The 23,785-nt window shown below is 38.0% G+C and overlaps 1 protein-coding gene across 11 annotated transcripts in view; it reads right to left on the reverse strand.

Moving 5' to 3' along the window:
- Window positions 1-3,474: 3,474 nt before the first annotated feature.
- The window catches only part of TUT7 (terminal uridylyl transferase 7), a 65,295-nt gene continuing 44,984 nt past the window's right edge, over window positions 3,475-23,785 (reverse strand). For 5 of the 11 annotated variants that reach the window (XM_001083489.5, XM_001083813.5, XM_077966295.1 and 2 more), the window contains 5 exons: window positions 21,491-21,538; window positions 21,160-21,251; window positions 19,218-19,333; window positions 16,942-17,267; window positions 3,475-4,487 (listed from right to left, as the gene is read on the reverse strand). In XM_001083489.5, the coding sequence (XP_001083489.2) occupies window positions 4,420-4,487; window positions 16,942-17,267; window positions 19,218-19,333; window positions 21,160-21,251; window positions 21,491-21,538 (650 nt within the window). In that variant the 3' untranslated portion in view covers window positions 3,475-4,419. Of the gene's footprint in view, window positions 4,488-14,455; window positions 14,520-14,883; window positions 14,958-16,941; window positions 17,268-19,217; window positions 19,334-21,159; window positions 21,252-21,490; window positions 21,539-23,785 lie in introns of all 11 variants that reach the window. The other 6 variants (XM_028835299.2, XM_015118023.3, XM_015118022.3 and 3 more) reach the window with 2 other exon arrangements.

Consider the following 23,785-nt stretch of genomic DNA (forward strand, 5'->3'; position numbering starts at 1 on the left):
CTACCTGGGAGGTGGAGGTTGCAGTGAGCCGAGACCGCGCCACTGCACCCCAGCCTGGGTGACAGAGCGAGATTGTGTCTTCAAAGAAAGAAACTAAAAACGGGATGGGAGGGAGGATGGGAGGGAGGAAGGGAGGGAGGGAGGGGCATAGAGAGGTGGTAGTGTGGTGGGTTTATTTCTTGGCCTTCATCTTTGACTACCTGGGGGTTTGGGATCTCATATCCTTCCTCCTACAGATATTGTGAAGATTAAATGACAGGAGAAGTCCTTAGAGGGGTGCAAGGCACACAGCCTCACTCAAATGGTAATTGTTAATGAGTATTTAAAGATGCCATGTATTGTGAAACTACCATAATGGTAGATAGATATCATTATGCATTTGTCAAAATCCACACAATGTGCACCACCAAGAGCGAACCCTAAGGTAAACTATGGGCACTGAGAGCTAATGATGTGTCCATGTAGGTTTAAGATTGTAACAAGTGTACCACTGTGGTGCAGAGTGACAGTGGGGCACGTGTGGAAACAAGGGATACATGCAGCTCAGTTCTTTCTGCTTACCTTTGCTGTGAACCTAAAGCAGCCCTAAAAATAAAATTTAATGAAAATAAAAGATGCCATGTCTTTTTTTTTCAATTACTGACACATTACACAGCTGTGCAGCACTTTACAAGATTCAGAAAACCCCATGAGCATGTTATATTATCTCATGCTAGCCTCACAACTTTGAGCTAAACAGGGCAGAAGCACAGGCATGGCAGTTTTACAGATGCTGAAACTCAAGGATTTTAGTAGAGAGCATTAGACACTATTGAAAAAATCTAGTCCTCAATTTTCTGATTCAGGATCCTGTGTATGTTTAACAGACTTCTTTCCTCTATTTAATACCCACTATTTAACAAAAACAAACAAACAAGAAAAACCCTACTATTCAGTTTTTAACTTGGTTAGTTGTTTTGCACATAAGCATTAAGTCACATGATCTACTTGTTAGTTTCTAATATCACTTGAAATTGGCACAAGTCCCTGAAATAAGCTGTTAGAATAAATTTCACGATTATTTAAGCAGTATGTGAGCTTATCTCAGAACAGCAGCTGTCCTGTGGTGTCAACATGAGGTGGGTGTGGTAAGTGTCAAAGGAGTTACAAGCTGTAACCACTTTTAGATTTCCACTAATACGTGACAGAACTTATAATAGTGAACTGTTTTGCCCTGCACTTCAGGCATTAGTTTCATAGTTCTAGACATTTAAAAAAGTGTTTTCCTGGTAAGACCTCACTTGACATCACAACTCTGTGGAAAGCCAAGTATGGTTTCCATTTTATTGGAATGGAAATCGAACTGCCTGAGATTAGGGGACTGCCACACAGCTGGAAAACGAGGTAGGCCAGGCCTTGTCTAAGTCTAGAGTTCCATTCAGTGGAAAGTCTGTGAAGTTCTTGACTGCTGCTGTCCAAATATGCCTGCTTCCAGAGAAAAAACTACTGAGAGCTTTAGTTTTACCGGGGTTTGTTAAATTCCGTTTTCAACGTGTGTGTGTGTGTGTGTGTGTGTGTATATTTTTGCCTGTAACCCTGGACTCTATTGATGTATCCAGGATCTTTTCCACTCATGAAAGATTAAAAAAAAAGGAAAAAAAAGAAGCCATTTGTCAAACATATTTCAAGAAGAAAAATACACTGAAGTTATCTAAGAACATTTAAAAACATTTTTGCACACTGCTGATCCTGCACACATTGAGCAAGAGTTTTTGTTGTTGTTGTTGTTTTTTGAGACAGAGTTTTGCTCTGTCACTGAGACGCTGGAGTGCAGTGGCGCCATCTTGGCTCACTGCAACCTCCACCTCCCAGGTTCAAGTGAATTCTCCTGCCTCAGCCTCCCGAGTAGCTGGGATTACAGGCGCCCACTACCAAGCCCGGCTAATTTTTGTGTTTTTAGCAGAGACGGGGTTTTGCCATGTTGGCCAGGCTGGTCTTGAACTCCTAACCTCAAGTGATCTGCCCACCTCGGCCTCCCAAAAAGTGCTGGGACTACAGGCATGAGCCACTGCACCCAGCTGAGCAAGTTTTAACCACCACAGGTTGGGGCCACTGGACCACTGCTATACTAAAGAGATTTCCTATTTTTGTTCCTGAGAGAAGGTGGCAAGGAGAACCTTGGTAATGGGGCATTTGTAGAGCTGAAGACAGATAAGCTGGCTGCACTTGAAAGACAGCTAGGCCAATGGACTTAGCAAAGAGCAGATGTTTCAGTATCCCAGCTGGGGCAGCAAGATGGGGCTGTGACCACATCCAAGTAAAGAATCAAGGGCAATCCATTCTGCAGGCCCTCTGGTAAATACTGCTCATTGACCCATGGATCCACTGTGAGGAACTGAAAATCAAACAAAACACCCAGTACTTTGGGCAGAAGCTACCATAAGGATCAGATTAAAATGTAGGAAACTTTTAACATCCTTAAAGGTATACAAGAAAACATGGCTCCTGTGAAAAGGAAGCGAAAATAAGGAAATTAAGGAAATGAGAGGTAAAGGAAGGTCAGTGAGGTAAATTCCAGAAAATTAGAAGTGCAATAAGAAAATCCATATTAGAAACAGGAAGCACCAGAATGACAGTAAAAATTAAGCCAGTCATGTAGAGATTAAACTTGAAGTTTTCCTAGCATGAAGTCGCTGGATAGATGTATTTCTATACTGAGGTAATGTTCTTTCTGAATTACAGGGATAAATTAAAAAACAGAAGCACCCAGGCAGGAAAACAAAACCTACAAGAGAACAAAAATTAGCCTGGTCTTAGACGTGTCTTCTGCTATAATGCCAGAAAACAACAGAACAGCATCAATGGGCTTTTCAAAGAAAAGTGTGACAAGCATTGTAAGCCTCGTCGACTTTCATGCATGAGTTAAAGAGAAGAAACCGGAAGGGGGGCAGCTGAGGACAGTCACGTAGAGCAGCATCAGCCCAGGTTGCGTCATTCATTAGTTTGCGTTCAAAATGAGTAGGGAATGATCACTAATTCTTTCTACTTACGGCCTCCAAATTCTGAACTCTTTAATTTTGATATGATTTGTCTTTAGCTAGACTGTCTTCAAATAATTTTTTAAAAAAGAAGGGCACAGGGATATGCGTCTTCTGAATCCTCAGACATCCAGAATGTTTGCCCAGCAAGCACCCCCTGCGCCTCCCTGCCTACAAATTCCCCGCCCCCTCACCCCCATCTGTGCCTTTTATAATAACAAATTTATATGTTCCCAGAGCCTGGAACACACTGGATGTTAACACACACCAATGACTGCAAGGGTACAAGTCAAAGGGAACTCTGTGTATGCTATTTTAGAGGAGTGTATTTGTCCTTTCTTCTCTTTCGTTAAACTCCTCTTACTATCATTCCCAATGTCCTCATTCCTTCATCTTTTTTTTTTTTTTTTCCCCAGGAAATTTAGGAATCTTTCACTAGAAAATAATGTAGATAAAATTACAGGTTGAAATTTTGATTTTATTTCAAAATGATAAATAAACCGAGGCATAGTTCTGACCAGGTACTATGTCTGCAGGGCTTTTGAAATTAAAGAAACAGTCCAGGAGGGCTCCAGTCAGACCCAGAATGACACCAACCACACTTGTGACTGGCAGAGATAACCTCTTTGATCTTCAGGAATTTTTAAAAGTTCTTCATCCTAATTTCTGAGTATCATAAAAAGTAAAAAGTACTTTCATTTTATTTTTCCTTTGAAAATGTTTTTAGTGGCAAACAGGACTACTTGTTTTCCTTACTTCATTTTGATAAGCATAGCAGTTATATGTCAATTTACTTAAAATTAGAGAGGGAGAGCCCAGAGACCTGAGTGGCACTTCTCATCCACTGAAGGCCCACATAAATAGGTCCTCATGTTCATGTTATCGCGTCTACAAATAGCAATAAAATGATGTCTGTAAATTGGAAGTACAGCAGTAGCAGTTCATACATATTTGATATGCTTTCACACAAGGATTCAGTAAACAACAATAAATATAATTTCCCCTCTTCAAAACAAAAAATGGATTTATACGGAAAAAGGGTTAATTTACTTGGGGTTTATCAGCACACCATTTTTAATGTGCTTTGAAAGAATTAAAAACCATGAAACTGTATTCATTGAATACCGGTCCATAGTTACATTTTTTCTTTTAATCTGGCTTAAATACATACATCATGGCTTTCTATTAAAATCCTTAAATCTAAGGGGATGTGTGGTGGATAAGACTATATTAAAAATTCTTCCTCATTAACAATTTCATTAAATTAAAAAAAAATCTGACATTTCCCTTAAATGTTAAGTTGAAGCCTGATCTACGCTGCTGTGTCCTGTGAAATGAACCTAATTTTCCGAGTCAATAGGAACGCCTGAGTGGCCATTTAGAGTGCTGCATTTTCCTTCCCTCATGATTCCTGCTGGGTCCTCTTCGCTGAGGCTTTTCCCTGAGTCATATATTTACTGGAAAGGCTACCTAGAGGAGGGGAAGAAACAAAACCCAATATAAATGAAACAAGCCTCACTTTATGACAAAAGCCGTAAAATTACTTATTAATTAGTCACAAAAGCTTCATACTAGAATTGGTCACTTGTTTAGAATCAAGTAATAAGACTAGATATTAAAAAGTATATATGCAGATGATCGATTAAATATAAGCTTAGTCAAAATTCTTTCTGAATGCAGACAGGTTCCTAGAGTGATCTCATTTTAATACATTTACATATTCACTATTTCCACGCTGGTACAGAGCACCAGACAAACCTAAGGTTCTGCCTTGTATAATTCAGTATCTTCATTTGCAACCAAACACAATAGATTGCAAAGAATTATCTGGCCAGAAGTAATTATCTTAGATCATTACTCTGCAGATACAAAGCTGTGGATGGTAATCATTGTAGCAATAACTCATAGATATAAAAGGAAAAAAGGAAATTTATATTTGCAGGTAGAGGACATGAATGAGGATTACTGATTAAAACCAATACCACAGAATAGTTACTAAATTTTGTTCTGGAGTCTGAACAAATAGATCAATGAAAAAACTTAAGAAACCTGAGAAATTCTTGGTGATTATATGTAACAAAGTAATACATAATGAAGTTTGCATTTCAAACCAATGGGGCAAAGAATGAATTATTCAATAACTGTATTATGTCAAATAAGTAATTTTGGAGGCAAAGAAGGAAGGTAGTTTCCCTCCTCACACCATATCCTTCTTCTCTACCCATTTCCAAGTGAACTACAGAATTAAATGTAACTAAGAGAAAGTCAGAGCATAAGAAATAGTGAGTATTTAGGTAATCCTGGGGTAGGGTAAGAGTTTCCTAAGCATACTACCACACTTAATGAACTTGTAAGTCAACAGATAAAAGAATGAACACCAATAGACAACTAGGTAATGAAAAGGTAATATACAAAATAGGAAAAAAATGGCATAAGTATATGAAAAAATTCAATATTGGGGTAATCAATGAAATGCAAATTAAAACTATCAATTTTTGGTTACCAAATTATTAGGAGGAAGAAGATCAGGAGGAGGTGGGTAGAAATTCTGCTAAAGAAATATTCATAAAAACTTTATAATTTAACAATGCAAAGAACTTAAAAGTCCCAAACTTACAATATGACCAAGTATATAAGGAACTATGCACATAATAGAATATTAGGTATACACAGAAGGATAATAATGTGAAAAAACAAGATATAAAACTATATAAATAGTATTTTCAAAAAACTAAAAAACACCCCACCAATCATGTATTTGATGCCTCATTTTCTTTCTCTGCAAAATGAGGACAATAATACCTGCCCCTCGAAGTTATTGTGAAGATTAGATGAATACATGTAAAGCAACTGGAATAGTACTTGGCACATAGAAAATGCTTAATAAATGTGAACTATTATTACATTAATGTAAAAAGACAGGAAAACGTTATCCCCAAAACCTAAAAAGTAGTTAATGCTAGAATGGAGGGATTTTAGATGGTTTTTATTTTGTTCATTTTACTTAACAGTACTTTCTAAATTTTCCATAGCAAACATAGTAAGTACGCAAATAAAAACATTCCCGAAACACATACTTTTCAAAGCAGGACATCTAAATAATCAACTCACAACGAAAAATATCAGCCAGGGAATTCAGTAAGAAATTTCAGTCAGGAAGAAACGAAGTACTCTATTTTCTACCATTGTATTCTAGGCACCCATCTTTGATATTGTGAACTGCACAAAGTATTGAGATTAGGTTTTTCAGCCAGGTGCGGTGGCTCACACCTGTAATCCTAGCACTTTGGGAGGCCAAGGGGGGCAGACTGCCTGAGCTCAGTAGTTCGAGACCAGCCTGGGCAACACGGTGAAACCTGGTCTCTACTAAAATACGAAAAAAAATTAGCTGGACATGGCAGCGGTGCACCAGTAGTCCCAGCTACTCAGGAGGCTGAGGCAGGAGAATTGCTTGAACCCAGGAATGGAGGTTGCAGTGAGCCAAGATCATGCCATTGCACTCCAGCCTGGGCGACAGAGCAAGACTCCATCTCAAAAAAAAAAAAAAGAGATTAGGCTTTTCACCAGAGGGAAAAATGCTCAGATCACTATCTCCTACTTATACACATATAAACTCTGGATGGATTAAAGGTCTAAATAGAAAAAACAAAGTTTTAAAGCTGTTAGAAGAAAATAGAGATGGATATCTTGATGACCTCAGGTTAGAGAAGAATTTCTTAAAAATGACCCTAAATTATGAACCAAATGATGATGAAAATGAATTATGGAAAACTAATAATTTGATTATCTCAAAATTAAAAACTTTGGAATGGCAAGACACACAAAAAGTTGAAACAGAAGATATACTGCAGGTAGACACTTGAAATTTATGCAATAATAAAAGAGCGGTATTCAGAATAAATGAAGAACCTTTAAAAATTAATAAGGAAATGATAATTTAATGGGAGAATGGGCAAATGATTTGGACAGACAATTCACAGAAGAGGAACTCCAAATGGCCAATAAATACGTAAGAAAGGCCTGTAATCCCAGCACTTTGGGAGGCTGAGGTGGGCAGATCACTTGAGGTCAGGAATTCGAGGCCAGCCTGGCCAACATGGTGAAACCCTGTCTCTACTAAAAATATGAAAATTAGCCGGGTGTCATGGTAAGTGTCTGTAATTCCAGCTACTCAGGAGATAGGAGGCAGGAGAATCGCTGGAATCCGGAAGGCAGAGGTTGCGGTGAGCGGAGATTGCGCCATTGCACTCCAGCCTGTGCAACAAGAGTGAAACTCCATCTCAAAAAAAAAAAAAAACAAAAAAAAAGGAAAAGGGCCCCTTGCATCACCAGTCATACAAATACACATGAGAACAACACCATAAGTAGTTCTCATCCATATTTGCAAAAATGAAAATTCTGAAAAAAAAATCAAGTATTTGAAAGGATATAAAGAAATGACCCACACAGTGCTAGTGTGAGTTCTAATTATTTCAGCCAATACAAGGGTAATCTGATGGAATCTAACTAAAATGCACATAAGCAAGCTATGACCTAACGATTTGACCTGTAGATACACAAACCCTAAAGAATCTCTCGCACATGCTCAAGGGGACTTCTACAAGGATGTTCACTATAGCACTGTTTATAACAGCAGAATATTGAATACAGCCTAAAACTGGGTAATAAATACATAGAATATTTTGTATTCACAGGGTGGAATACTGCAAAGAAAAACCCCCAAATCTAAAAACAGCAATATATAAAAATTTTAAAACAGATGGGGTCTAGCTTGTTGCCCCGTCTGGAGTGCAGTGCAGTGACTACTCACAGGTGCTATCTTTGCATACTACAGTGTCAGATCTCCTGGGCTCAAGCCATCCTCCTGCCTCAGCCTCCTGAGTGGCTGAGACTGCATGCCCACGTCACCATCCCCGGTTCATAGGACATTCTTATTATATACCATGATATGCCATTTAAATTTAAAAATTCACCAAGGAGAAACATATGGTAAGGAATACATATGGAAGAGTACAAAAAAATGAACCAGAAGGGGCTGGGCGCAGTGGCTCACACCTATAATCCCAGCTACTCGGGAGGCTGAGGCAGGAGAATCACTGGAAGCTAGGAGGTGCAGGTTGCAGTGAGCAGAGATCACACCACTACACTCCAGCCTAGGTGACAGAGGGATACTTTGTCTCAAAAAAAAAAGGGGGGGGGGAAACTAGGAGACTTAACCTCATAATAATGGATGTTTCTAGGGCTGAGAGGGACATGACAGAGGAAACGATCTTGGTGATGGTACTCAAGGCACTTCTACCACCTCAGTGACAGGTCTTTTATTTAAAAAAAAAAAAAAAAAAAAAAGATTGAGCCAGGCACAGCACGGTGGCTCATGCCTGTGAGCTACTTGGGAGGCTGAGGTGGGAGGATCACTTGAGCCCAGGAGTTCGAGGCTGCAGTGAGCTATGATTGTGCCACTGCACTCCTACCTGGGTGACAGAGTGAGACCCTTCTAAAAGAAAAAAAAAAAAAAAAATGGAAAAACAATGCCAGTTCTCTAGAAGGTAAGTTAGTTACTGTTATACTGCTACTTGCCCCTGTTTCTGTTTTTCCCAAAATGTTAAACCCTTTGGTAAGTACAGTACTAGTAGTTTTACTACTGTAGCATTTAAACATGTAATCTACTATATCCGAAAAATGTTCACTATACCTGAATATAAAATATTTGCATGTAAAAAAACAAAAGTACTAGAAATAACAGATGAATGAATTTTTATATAATATAGAGGAATAACATGACATTTATAAAATTTGCTATCATATGAAACCATGCAAAAGTTGGCTAGATCACACTATTAAAACAAATATTCATCTGTATGGCAAACACATATACGTGAGGTTAAAAGAATAATAAACTGGGCCGGGGGGAGTGGCTCATGCCTGTAATCCCAGTACTTCTGGAAACTGAGGAGGGAGGATCATCTAAGCCCAAGAGTTCAAGACGAGCCTGGGCAACATGGTGAGACTCCGTCACTACAAAAACATTTTAACAATCAGCTGAGTGTGGTGTCACTAGCGTGTGGTCCCAGCTACTCAGGAGACTGAGGTAGGAGTATCGCTTGAGGGTTCAAGGCTGTAGGCAGCTGTAATTGAGCCACTGCCCTCCAGCCTGGGCAACAGTGAGAGCCTGTCAAGAATACTCCAATACAAAAGCACAAAGACATAAATATAAAGAAAGATAGATGAAATCATGTAAAAAAAAAAAAAAAAGGTAAAGTTCAATGGTAATAATAGGAATTCAAGCAGGTGTAAAAGGAAAAAAGACTATCCCAATGACGTCGGGGTATGGGAAACAATGTCATTGACTCTCCGTGATTGTCAACAATCACAATTTGGGAATACTGGCATCACTGTCAAAATGTGTATACTTTTAAACCTATCATTCTTATGAGTGGGCATTTATCCTGATGAAATAACAATATGTGAATATTGTGAATATTCACTAGACAAATATGTGAATATTCATTAGAGTGTTTTATGTAAACAGCGCTCTTTCAACCAGGGTCCATGGGTTCCTGAGCCTACCTGACAGGGCATGTGGCTTGATCTCGGCTCCCTGCAGCCTCCACCTCCTGGGTTCAAGCGATTCTCCTGCCCTCAGCCTCCCGAGCAGGTGGGATTATAGGTGCACACCAGTACACCTGACTAAATTTGCACTTTTAGTAGAGATGGGCTTTCACCATGTTGGCCAGGCTGGTCTCGAACTCCCAACCTCAGGTGATCTGCCCGCCTTGGCATCCCAAAGTGCTAGGATTACAGGTGTGAGCCATGGTGCCCAGCCGCAAGGATAGTTTTGAGAGAGTCAATTTCCAGCTCTTCAACTTCCATATATACTCTTTCTTAAAAATTATATGCCTGTGAATGCCTTTGTGGTCAAGGCTTAGGCTGGTTTTCAGGAATCACTCCACCTATCCTTTCTAACTCCCCTTTCACAATTATTCACCTACTTTACAAAAGAAAGGCGTATCTCCTAACCAGCCAAATCTTACTGTGGTGTATTGCCACGAGGCAAAAAAAAAAAAAAAAAAAAAAAAACAGAGAAGAGGAGAAGCAAACAAAATGCTGGTATCTGTGGTAAATGTAAATACCTCTAATTAAAATCCAAATTTTTAGCTTTCATAAAATTACACTGATAGTGGATGATCATTAGAAACAATTTTTGATGATACATCACTGTGATTTTTGGTCATGTAATTAAGAAGGAATCAAAATAATTGAGTGGCACTATTGCAATGTATCTTCTATTCCCAAACTCTTAAAGTATTTCTATTATTTTTAATTTGCCATCATAAAGAATATTGGGGTTTTTCCATTTTTATCAACTATAAAAACAAAAAAATTAGGGAGAGAAAAGGAACAGCTTCATTCATGCAGTGAATAATATTGACCCAAAGATACATGAATGTATAGGGAAAAAATCTCTTCTTTCTTATAAATAAAAGTCATTTTCAGTAAGTAAACATAAAAAGTAATTTTTAATTGAAATTTGTAACATTTGTTTTGATCAATTATATATTCTATTAATTGTGAAAACTCAATGTAGAAAACATTTTCATCCTTTGAGATTTAATAAAAAGCTTAAAAATTTAATTTGTAGAAAATAGACAGGGTCTAGCTTGTCGCCCCTGTCATTTTTGTTGCAGATAAGCATGATAAGCTACTCAATAAAATATCTGAAATGTGTAATAAAAGTATATCATCTCAGGGAGAAGTTCAAACAAACAAAATATATCATCTTATGATGAAATTCTATAGAAGTACAACAAAGGAATTTGAGGAGGAAAGGGAAATGATATGTAATTTTTGCCTGTTAAAGAAGAGCTGAGCTGTATATAAATGATGGTGGGTATGAAAAAGCAATAATATTTATACTTCATTTGATACATTTAAGGCTGATTTAAAAGTTTTATTTTAAAATGTCAATATTTACAGACTCCCTCCCCCAAGAAATTACATGCTTTGCAACTACAATGACACCAGATTTAGATATCAACTTTAAAAATGTACAAGGAAATATGTGGACTTCCAATATTGTGGGAAAGAATATGCAAGCACAAGCTGTAAAGACACTTGATATATCAAATATGTGAAAACAGCCAGTCCATTAATAAGACATGATTAAACAATGGTATATTAATACATCAGAATATCCAGAAAAGGATATCAACAAGAATGATCTATATTCACTGACAGTGAGCTCTCCCCATACTATTTTAAAAAGTATTTCTATTATTGTAAACTTATTTTCATAAAGATCACTGGTTTTTGTTTTTTAAAATAAGCAGGCTTTAAAATTCTGGTCAATGATAAATGCTGTAAAAGAATACATCACCATGAGAGCAAAAAGACACCCACCAATCTCTTCCAGCAACTCCTATTTCTCAGATTCCAAGCCATGAGATTAAAATGGAATAAATAAAAAGACAGAGGTAGTTTTTTTTTTTTTTTTTTTTTTTTTTTTGGTAATTTTCTTTACCAAAAAAAGGGTAGGAAGATTAAGGAATAGAAAAAAACATTAGTTTTCTGAGATTCTCATACTGAATAAACTGTCATATACAAACCAGAGTAATTAACGTAAGCATAAAAATCAGTTTATCACTGTGGTACCACAATCTCTACATACTTTTGTTAAAAATTTCCATTATTTATTTGTCCTCCAAGTTAGAAGAGATAAATTACAGCAAGTGTTTGCTAACCACAGTAACAAAGGGCAGTGATAATTTATTGAGTGATGAGATGTGTCGATGCTGTGTTAAGTGCTTTATCTACATGAAGGTAATCCTTACAATCGTCCTGTGAGGTGTTAGCACCAATTTACCAAAAAGGAAACTGAGGCACAGAGAGGTTGCATAACTTGACAGAGGTCATATAACTAGTAAATGGTTGGGCTGGATTTCAAACTCAAGTGTCTCACTCTAAAACTCATGTTCTTGACCATTCTCCTGCTTTGTCTTTTTATTCCTTCCAAATAAGTTCACCTCTAATCAATAAAACCTACTGTATATCTAAGGCATTGTGTGTGGGGGGATGGGGCGGAGGGAGGTAACAACAAAGACCAAGGACATTCACGGGATTTTCTATCTACTATGATCTCCTTTGGGAGGAAAGAACTATATGCAGCCTAGAGGAAAGGATGGGGGTAGGTATCAGGAGAGGAAAGAGAACTTGACTGAGTGCCTGCTCTGGGTGGTACTTTAATCTTCTTAGCACCCTATGAGATAAACGGTGTTAACACCAATTTTATAGATGACACATCTGGAGCTCAGAGAAACCACATCTCTTGCCTAAGGTCAATACACCATATATGAGAGTAGGGGGGCTGTCCATATCAACATGCTCTCTTGAGAAACTACCAGTGGGCCAAAGACATACTTAGTACTACGGAAAGGAAGAGCTGTGGGGAAATTAACACTACTTACAGGTGAGATACAGTTCACATTTATAACAACATAAATAATTTGGATACACATATCACAGATAAACTAGAAACAGTTATATCATCTGTCATATACTTACTTGGAAGAGTCCAATTTATTGGATAGGATAGATTTTAACCACCTATAAATGCTTTCTTTTGTCTGGTATAAAGTAACGTAATTTTTTCTGGTATAAGTAACATAATTATTGCAATACATTTTTCCTGTAGTAAATTTAAGTTAATACTTTTTTTCCAGTTGCTCAAAAGATTTATAAATATGTACGTTTTTTACTCAGAAGATAATTACAGAAATCATAACTTATTGTCAATGTCATTTCTAGGTATATGCCCAGCATCTATATTTCTCTCTCAATTGAACAATGCTGGCACTGGAAGACTTGGTGGTACCCTGAAGGAATAATAACATCAATGCAATCACCACTACAAACCTTTTCTACGCTCTCACTACATGCAGGCGCTGTTCTAAGTACTTTTACATGGATTTCTCAACATCCCTGTCAGGTATTATTATTACCCCCTTTTTACACATGAGGAAACTGAGGCATATGGAGAATAAGGCAGTCTCTCAGAATCACAAAGCTAGAAATTACACCCATGTAATTGTAAACACTATGCTACACTATTCTCAGCAAAATGAACACCGTGGCTACGCAAGAATTCGTGTTTTTTTTTTTTTTCTTTTTCCCTAAATAAAGTGTTTAGAAAGTGTCTGCTCAAGGCTGAAGCTTATGGCCAGATGTGGTGGCTCATATCTATCATTTTAGTATTTTGGGAGGCCAAGGTGGGAGGATCACATGAGGCCAGGAATTCAAGACCAGTCTGGGCAACATAGTGAGACCCCATCTCTATAAATGGGGAGGCTGAGGTGGGTTGGTTTCTAAGTAGCTACCCTGTCTCCACACAGCAGCCATAATGAGATTTTTAAAACAGGATTCAGATAATATCACTCCTTGGCTCAAAACCCTAAAATACTCTCTCATTTCACTTAAAGGGGGAAAAAACCCAACAAAAACAGTCACTACCACTGCTGAAGGCGCTTCATAATCCAGATCTACCTACCCTCTGACTTCACCTCCACCTCCACCACTCACTCAGCCTCCTGCCTGCTCTACTCTGTTTTTTTTTTTTCAAATTTCTTCTCTCTCTCAGGTTTCCAATCCTGTTCCACTCCTGCCACACTGCCTCAGTGATGCTGTAGGACAACACCCGTTTCCATCTCTGAGTTTACCAGTCGAACACCAAGTTCCCCGGACTGGCCCCTCTGTTTCATTGGATTCTTTGCTTAAATGTTACTTGACCAGAGAGGCTGCCTCCTTAGCCAACCATTCTCTTTCCCTTTTCTTGTTTTGTTATTTCTTCCTAGCATTTGCCACCACATGACATATTATCTCTGTATCTCTTTATTGTCTACCCTCTTCTGAGAAGGATGCAGAGTAAATGAGAGAAGGGGCTTTGCTTGTTCACCGCCGTATCTTCAGTGTTGAGGCCGGTGTCCTGAACTTTGAAAGGGAGGGAGCGGCTGGATAACTATTTGTTGAAAGAATGAATAAATGAAGTAGCTGAGAGGTAACAGTGGAGTTCAGGCTAAGCTTATTTTTTTTTTTACTTTGTGTGTGGCAAATACTCTCCAGGAGGAGAAAACACTGCAGGCAAGACAGCAGCAACAAAAAGCACGGGACTGGAACAAATAATTGAAGACTCTGGTTGCCACTCATGGGTGGTATAAACACCACTTGGAATTTACAAAACACACAGGCCCATGCTTACCCACTGAAGAATGAGCTTTAGGAAATAAAGGTAGAGGATGGGCAACCGTATGTTTTAAAGTTCCCCCAAGTCATTCTGATGTCCAATCCCTGTTAAAAGCATGTATTCAGAGAAAGAATCTCAAAAGGCATGTGGTAAAGTATGCAGTAAATAAAATAACACACATTTGTTTTTTTTAAAACCCACATACCTGACTGGGGACTCAAAAATATTGTTGTTTTTTGTTTCTTTTTGTCTTCATGTAAAAGCACTGCCTAAAAAATGAAATAGACTGGTTTACAAAATTGAAAGGAAGAGCATTTGAAACAGCCTTAAAACCGAAACCATATCCAAGGAGAGCTGAAATAAGGCATGTGGGTGGCAGAATTTTGCAAGTTAACTGAAAAGCGAGACCATATGCAGGAGTTCTGAAACAAGGCCCTGCCATCCGGTGCCCAGCAAGCCTCACCACGCACCACACCCACAGACAGAAAGAGTGCTGCAGGTCAGCCACAGGAAGGAGGGCCCGGGCTGCCAGCATGGCGGCAAGGACCTGGCACAGAGTGAGAGCACTCAGGGAGCATCTCCTGAGTGAACAGATGACAGACACGACTCCTTCTCGGTTTGAGCTAGGTTTACCTGAACAAATGGACCAGTTGGTTTCAATGGTACAGGTGAGGGGGATCCAAACATACAATCTGATTTAGACATTCCTAAAAAAGAAATTAGCACTTTTTGTCCCTACTTTAAATTGAAAGCTGTAGCCCTGTTTTCAAATTTTCACAGAGAGACTGTCTGTTGGTGTGACAGAAGCTCCACTCAGTATATTGTGTGGACAAAGGAGCAATATATCTGAAGAAACAAGAGAGAGCAGCATAAGTTTTAGACAGGAAGAAGCAACTAATTATTTCTTAACTGCCACCAAGGGAAATTCCCTATATCTATCTCCATGCCTCCACTGTCATTTCACGTTTAAAATATGACTACTAACTTTAATGTGTCAAGACTGCATTCGAAAGGGACCACATTTCCAGATAAGTGCTCTTCCTTATGCTTGATAATCCCCCTGCCACCCAGATTCCCCCCTCTTTTTGAGTTGCTGCTGTCCCCCATAGGCTGCCAAAATCACTGTTCTGTTGTGAGAGCTTCCCTAGTAAACAACTTAAAACTTGCTGCTAGCGAGAAAAAAGAAATTCATCAAAGCTGGGGCAAATTCTCCACTTTGTTGTACCAAAGAGGAAGACTGTAATAATGTTTCAGTCATGAGTAATCAATACAGGCTTCCAGTCATTTTGGGAATAATTCTGGGAATACTATTTAAAACTTATCTATACTATTTACAGTTTCCTTACCCATAAAACTGCAGATATTAACGCATTTAATGAAGCTGTTGTAAAAATTAAATGAAATTATCCATGTAAAGTACTTAAAATAGTGCCTAACTCATCATGAATGCTCAATGAACGTTGGCAACTATTATTGTAATTTCTTTTACATACATTTTCCTCTTAAAACAACACAAGAAAATCACTTTATTCTGGTATATGTCCCATGTGAGCAGCTAAAGCTGTATCTTTCATAAACATTTAAACCCTACTCTAAAAATAATAGATAAAAAATTTTAAATATTTTTCTTTTCATATAAAGCTCCTTTAAAAAAGAATGGGTATAATCTAAAAATCTCCTGTCTCAAAAAAAGATACACTATATTGCTGAATATGATAAAATAAAATAGAAGAGAGGTATTCTTGTTCCAAGAACTATACACATGGAGTATTTTAAGGAAACTGTAAAGCAGCTGACATTTTATGCTGTCCACAAACATATATATACAACTGAGGATAGCGACAGGATTGACTACTTAAATAGAAAAAAATTACTTCCCAAGATTTCTTTTCTATGCTCATCAAATTTCATCACTTGCACAGTTCTGAGAAGTGAGAAGGTAAATTGTTTTGTAAATCATTACTTATTATACACACACAAGGTACCCTTATAGTTAGTAGTCTGCTTAAAAGGTGCCCACAATAGACGTTTCACCCATTTAGCAAAAATGGCCAATTTCTATTTAACAACTCAAAGCGGCCAGATTTGGGGATGGTGTTGTACTAATGATGGCTAATAGATATTTTCTTCATCATAAGAATAATCATGCTCACTTGTAGAAAATCAAAATGACAAAATCTACAGAAAGAAATCTTCCATAATTCCCCTCTGCAGATATACCCACTGCTAACTATGCAGCCTATTTCTTTCTGTTCCCTTTTCTACGCATGTGCCTGTGTGTGGCTCACCTGTGCACAGAGCATGGTGTCCTGAGATAACTCTAGCTACCGCCACCCCTGTGATTTGATTTTACAAGTACATATACCAAGTAGCAAAGCTCAAGTTGCAGCTTCTTTTCTGGTCACTGAGGCTACATTTGCAGGTACCAGGGATGGCTACACTTTCACCTCACTGATAATCTTAGAAAAGTTCACCAAATGACTCTCATAAGACTCTAAATAAAGCCAGGAATAAGATATATGGAGGATCAACATTAAAGGAGGGGGAAGGGATTTTACTTTCTTGAAAAAGAAGATCTTTTTTGAGTAAATATATTGATAAAGAAAGATAACTAAAATAGTAAAGAGCTCTAAAAAGGAGATTTCCCTTGAGATGTTAGAGCAAACATCAAGGTGTGATAGGTGTCCATACCTGAAGAGCCTTTAAACTGTGGGCATTCCTTTTTAATGTGCCCTTCTCTTCCACAAATAAAACAACGCTTTTCTCTTAAGTCTTTGTCATCCTGTCTCTTCCATTTTTCCACTGGTGGTCTGAGGATCTTCTCCCTCCCCAGGTCAGCAGCTGCCCGCACTGGCTTGGCTTTCTGAGGTGTGCACTGTATGGGCTTATCTTCTTTTGTTGACACCTCCCTTTCTGTGTATTTGTTGTGAATTTCTTTGTCCTCTTTGCTTCTTTTTTCCTTGTTCTCAGGGTATCTTTGGTTCAGGGCATCTTCCTGATCTCGCCGCCGTCTCACTCTGTAGAAGACATCATATTAGTACCAAAAATCTAAACAGAAGCCTAACAAAATATTAAGGCAATTCCCAAAATATTAAGGCAATTCTAGATTTAAGAGATAACCAGGAATAGAAAGTTTAAAAGGAAAAGCAAGAACCTAAATGAAAATCCATCTTCTCTATTAAGACGTTCCCTCAGGGTTTAAGGGTGCAGTTTTTCTTTTTCATTTTCAAAGTTGCTCTAGTGCTGTAAAACCAATAACTGCAATTAGTGGCACTCCTTGGTTGAATGCCTACTTTGACACTGATGTAATGAAAGGCAAATCATACTTGGAGTGATTTCTTGAATGGCCTTTCTGGCACATTAGCATTCTTTCTTTACTAGGCACTGGAAATTTTAGATGTGAAGACTTAAATTCACAAAGGAACAATGGTTATAAGATTTATATTCTCAAAACGTCAAAATCATTTCTCCCTTGTCCTAATAATCACCGATTTTTGAGTAATGAAGAAAAGGACTGAAAAAAAGGGCTTCTCAAATTCCAGATGGTAACCTAATTTGAGCACCATGTTTCAAAATATTACCGTACAGTTAAAAACACCACCACTACACCATTACTGTACAGTTAAAAACACCATTACTGTTACCACTACATTACTGTACAGTTAAAAACACCATTACTATACACCACTACACCATTTACTGTACAGTTAAAAACACCATTACTATACACCACTACACCATTTACTGTACAGTTAAAAACACCATTACTGTACAGTTAAAAACACCATTACTGTACACCACTACACCATTTGCTGTACAGTTAAAAACACCATTACTGTACACCACTACACCATTTGCTGTACAGTTAAAAACACCATTACTGTACACCACTACACCACTTACTGTACAGTTAAAAACACCATTACTGTACACCACTACACCATTTGCTGTACAGTTAAAAACACCATTACTGTACAGTTAAAAACACCATTACTGTTACCACTATATTACTGTACAGTTAAAAACACCATTACTATATAGTTAACAACACCATTACTGTTACCACTACATTACTGTACAATTAAAAACACCACCAAAACAACGTGTCCCAGGCAAGAAAGCAAAAACATGTTTCTCTTCCCTCCCCATAAACACCACCAGAAGAAAGCATGGTGACTAAACTGCGTGGCTTACCTACTCACAACAATTATTGAGGGTTAAGTGGAATACAAACAAAGAGTGTTAAAATCCAGTGAACTGTTTGTGAATATAAATCCCAACGTGCTGAACAGGTACTGTACATTAGAAACGTCACTGAGCTCCTGAAGGAGCTCCCTTGACTGTTCACTGACTGAAATGATTCTGAACTTCTCACTACTGTAAAAAGGAAGAATTTTTGTTTCCTCTTTTCACCATGTTGGCAAGACTGGTCTTGAACTCCTAGCCTCAAGTGATCCGCCCACCTTGGCCTTCCAAAGTGCTGGGATTACAGGTGTGAGCTACTACACCTGGCTTTTTTTTTGAGACAGAATCTCGCTCTGTTGCCCAGGCTGGAGTGCAATGGTGTGATCTCGGCTCACTGCAATCTCTGCCTCCTGGGGTTCAAGCGATTCTCCAGCCTCAGCCTCCCGAGTAGCTGGGATTATAGGCACCCACCACCATGCCTGGCTAATTTTTAGTAGAGATAGGTCACCATGTTGGTCAGGCTGGTCTTAAACTCCTGACCTCAGGTGATCCACTCGCCTCGGCCTCCCAAAGTGCTGGGATTACAGGCGTGAACCACTGCACCTGGCCTAAAGTCACGTTTTAAATCACTTCATTTCATTAAAAAATAAAAAAACTTAAATGTATCTGAAAACTGCTGGATTTCACACAAGTGTATTTTCTTTGTTATAATAGTACCTCATTTAAAAATTGGGACATTAAGAAAATAAAAACACAACCACCCCTTCTGAACATTTACTTACTTTCTCCTCATAGGACAGTCTTTCATAAAGTGTCCGATTTTCCCACAAATTCGACAACATCTATCATTTGGGGCCAGCTCTCCTTCAGTTAACACATCTGGATCAAAAAAGTATTCCTAGAAGAACATAAATATATAAAAGTCTGAACTATTCATGTGAGATTGGAACACAAAACTTGATATTAAACAGTCATCTTACAATTCAATGTTGATAAAACATTACTTTTAATAAATATTATTTATACTGCTTAATTCCAAACAAAATCTAAAACCATCAAGGTCTAACTCAGGATAGTTTTAACTAAATCCATTTTTGTTTATTTCTTTTAGTCATGCAGAGCACTCATGAGCCCGAACCCTAAAGGTTTAAGCACACTTCTAAAGAAGCGGATTACACATCCCTGTGAGTCAGTTTTCCCAGGATGTGGGAGGGAGTTGAGGCCAGGTACAAAGGCTTTGTCTCCTTATCACATGAAAAGGCTAAAACCTAAAGAATTGAGAAACATGATTTGCATTACACAGATCATATTGAAGAAAAGAAAAAAAAAAAACTATGTGTTGCTACTTCGCTTAGTTGTGGCTACTGAAGGAAAAATAACAGAACAAAGGAAAGATAATGGTCTAGCCTGTAGCCTCTTTGTACTAAAATTAAGGTGGAGGCCAGCAACATGAGCATCCCCAGGGAGATCGCTGGAAAAGCAGTCTTGAGCCTGATCTTAGACTTGCTGAATCAGAATCTGCACTTTAACAAAATCCTCAGGTGATTTGTTCTAACAAGTTTCAGAAGCACTGGTGTAGAAGCCACATCAGTATCTAGCAAAAACCAGATGTACAGATGTAATCAAACACTGAATGTGCCTATAAAACAAAACACTTATGCTAAATTTTAAATGTCTTCCCTGGGAGGACAGAGGGAATAGGGGGTTGTTGGTCAAAGGGTACAAAGTTTCAGATACACAGGAGGAATAAGTTTTGAGATCTGTTGCACAGCAGGGTGACTATAGTCAATAACAGTGCATATTTCAAGATAATTAAGAGTAAATCTCAAATGTCTCCCCACAAAAAATGGTGAGGTGATAGATATATGTTAATTAACTTGAATTCATCATTCCATATACATGTATCAAATCATCACGTTGTGCTCCCTAAATTATATGTCAATTAAAAATAACATTAAAAAGTCTTTATAAGGAAATTAATGCAGAAAAACATAACATTATTCTTAACAAGACCATCTAGTCCCTAGCCATTTTTCTCTCACTGAAGTTATTTTTTTGACACAATTCTGCTTTGTTTTCAATAAATGTGGTTCCTTAAAAACTCGAGTATCAAGTTATATAAGAAGAGATACCTGTCTGCTACAGGAAGCACTGTTATCCCCCTAGTCCCAGCAGAAGATTTACTACTTTTTGCAAGCAGATTGGAAAATCTAGATTCTAGTTATGTACAAACTGGGCTTGGCCAAGGCCGGCATCCAGCCAAACGCTGGCGGAACAGCAATGCACCTATGAAGGCTAGCACAGATAACCAGGAAAAAAAAAAAGGTATCAAAGAGGAAAACAAGAATGGAACAACCTTAAATCCATCTTCTCTATCAGGAAGCTACCTCAGGCGTTAGAATGTAGCTTTACTTTCTTTCTGTTTTCAAAGTTGCTCTAGAGCTAGTACATGTTTCCCTGGTGCCATGTTACAAGGAAAAGCAGCAGCAGCAAAATTAATAATTTTTCCACCCAAACTCCAATTCTTGCTATTTCTCTCTATTCTGATGGCCTTTACCCAGGGATGTTTAAGAAAAAGGGGGGCTCTGGGAATTATTCTGTACTATAGTCATTTATTTTGGCTAGACTCACCGACTTTCTAAATATTTAAGTTACTACTGAAGTGATGTGTACATATTAGGCACCTTTTTTTTTTTTTTTTGGGTATTTTCAACAGACACTTACCATTTTTGAGGGGTAGTCCTTTGGAAATCCCTTGACAGGAATACCAAATACTCTTCTACCATTGATAAAAGCCTTCATTATAAAATTTGTCACTAAAAAGAAGAGTAAGAACTCAATGAGGTGGGTTAAAAGGAAAAGAGATTGTGTTACAAATGACAAACTACCTGGGCCTGGTGGTGCCTGTTATTGTAGCACTCTGGGAGGCTGGGGTAGGAGGATCGCTTGAGCCCAGGAGTTTGAGACCAGCCTGGGCAACAAAAGCAAGACCCTGTCTCTATTATAAAAGTAAATAAGTAAAATAAAAAATAAAATGACAAATGAAGTAACTTACTTTTCCTTGATAATCCAGCTCCAAGATTATGATTCAAATCAAAGGGATCTAGGCAAAAAAATTTAAGAGCAAATAAGGTAATCAAATAGAAAATGCCACCATTCATGCAATAAGTGAAGTTCATAAAACAAGACAAGGATATCATCTACTTTGCTTATCATTAATAAGTTTTAAATTCACATCATAGAAAAGAAGTGCAAAAAAAAGTTTTAAATGACACCTGTTAAATGAGCTTAAAAGTTATAATAAAGCGAAGCAATACTTATTCCTAAACATAAGGCAAATTTTTCCACTACAGTGTTCATCAGAATAGAGGGTACTGCTTTACATTTAAATCATTATAAAGCTCTTTATGTTACGACTGGCTGCCTATTTTTGAACAAAATACTGTTTGCAGAAGACACATTAGCCTGATATTACTTAATGACACTAGTTTTGGATGTATATAGAAGTTATAAATACATTTAAAACATTTTAGCACTAAATGTTCCCACTATGTAACAAGTTTCTTAAAGATCACTTTAGAAAATAATTCATCATGGAGATTACAAAACACACTTATAAGATAAAACACACAGAAATACACATCTGTCCCAGTGGCATGCCATTGGCTACCTGGATCTCGGGATACAATTTCCAGTAAAAGCTTAATACAGACTCTCATTTGATCTTATATGTCTGCATCTCCGTCTGCATCTCAAACATCTTACATAGCTGTATATATGATGTGTTTTGGAATATTGTTTGTTAAATAACCTAGGAAATGGTAGGAATGATGAAGCTAATGTCAAAGATGTATGAGAGGTCTGAATAAACTGTCTCATGAAATAAATGGGGTTAAAAGCACTATTTCTAAACCCAAATACTGTTTTATAAGTGATCTAAAATAATATACACCCATAATGATTCATAATTTAGACATTATGTGTAGATCTCTAACTTCTATTTTTTACATCCCTAAAACAATATTCAAGAAGGCGAAGAGAAAAAAGTGATGACCTTTTTTCGGGAATCCTCTTACTGAGAAAATGAAGGACTGCATGGATATAGTATACACCAGAGAAGTAAAAAGAGGCATCTTCCACTAGCCAGTTACGCTGCTAGTGAACAGTAACAGGTGTACCAGATTGAGATTGAGCCTAAGTTTATCGAAGTATAGGACCCTTCCTTCAGCTTAACCCTGCAATAATCACTGCTAGGAGAAGGTTACCTTCATCAGTTTGGTCATTCTTTCTTCAAGTGATTTTTATATGTGCATGTGTATTTTTGGTTATTTGCTTGGTGTAGTGGAGATACTACAATATTAGCTACTGTGCAGTTAAAGAAACTACTACTGGTTGGGTGCTGTGGCTCATGCCTGTAATCCCAGCACTTTGGGAGGCTGAGGTGGGCTAATCACCTGAGGTCAAGAGTTCGAGACCAGCCTGGCCAACATGGTGAAACACTGTCTCTACTAAAAATACAAAAATTAGCCAGGCGTGGTGGCGTACGCCTGTAGTCCCAGCTACTTTGGAGGCTGATGACAGGAGAATCCAGGAATGTGAACCCAGGAGGCGAAGGGTGCAGTGACCTGAGATCCTGCCATTACACTCCAGCCTGGGCGACACAGTGAGACTCCGTCACCCACAAAAACAAAAGCAAATGACTACTATCACCACTGAAATGCCTTAATTCTAAAATAGCTGGTTATATGATTATGAATAAAGTCTTCTTTTTAGTTTAGCCTATTACTAACAGCTTGTCTGAAAGTAATGTAAAAATTAGAGGCAAAAGATAATAACCTTAAAAACTTAAAAAAGAATACATTAATAGGCTGGGTGCAGTGGCTCACAGCTGTAATCCCAGCACATTGGGAGGCGGAACTGGGCGGATCACCTGAGGTCAGGAGTTTGAAACTAGCCGAGCCAACATGGTGAAACCCTGTCTCTACTAAAAATACAAAAAAAATTAGCCAGGCGTGGTGGCGCATGCCTGTAATCCCAGCTACTCGGGAGGCTGAGGCACGAGAATCACTTGAACTGGGGAGGTGGAGGTTGCAATGAGCCAAGACCGCGCCATTGTACTCCAGCCTGGAAGACAGAGCGAAACTGTCTTAAGAAAAAAAAAAGGAATACCTTAATAAGTGACAGATGATAAGAACTGCAGTGATAACAAAAAGGAGTAAGTCAAAAGTTCTATGTGTTTGACACATGAGATTTTAAAAAATCAAAACTGTATTTGTAACCCATGGTGATCTGCATTTCATTTTACAAAAGTTCATTGTATTTTAATACTGCCAATATGCAGAAATAATAA

The sequence above is a fragment of the Macaca mulatta genome, chromosome 15, assembly GCF_049350105.2.
Source record: "Macaca mulatta isolate MMU2019108-1 chromosome 15, T2T-MMU8v2.0, whole genome shotgun sequence".
In the NCBI taxonomy this organism is placed as follows: domain Eukaryota; kingdom Metazoa; phylum Chordata; class Mammalia; order Primates; family Cercopithecidae; genus Macaca; species Macaca mulatta.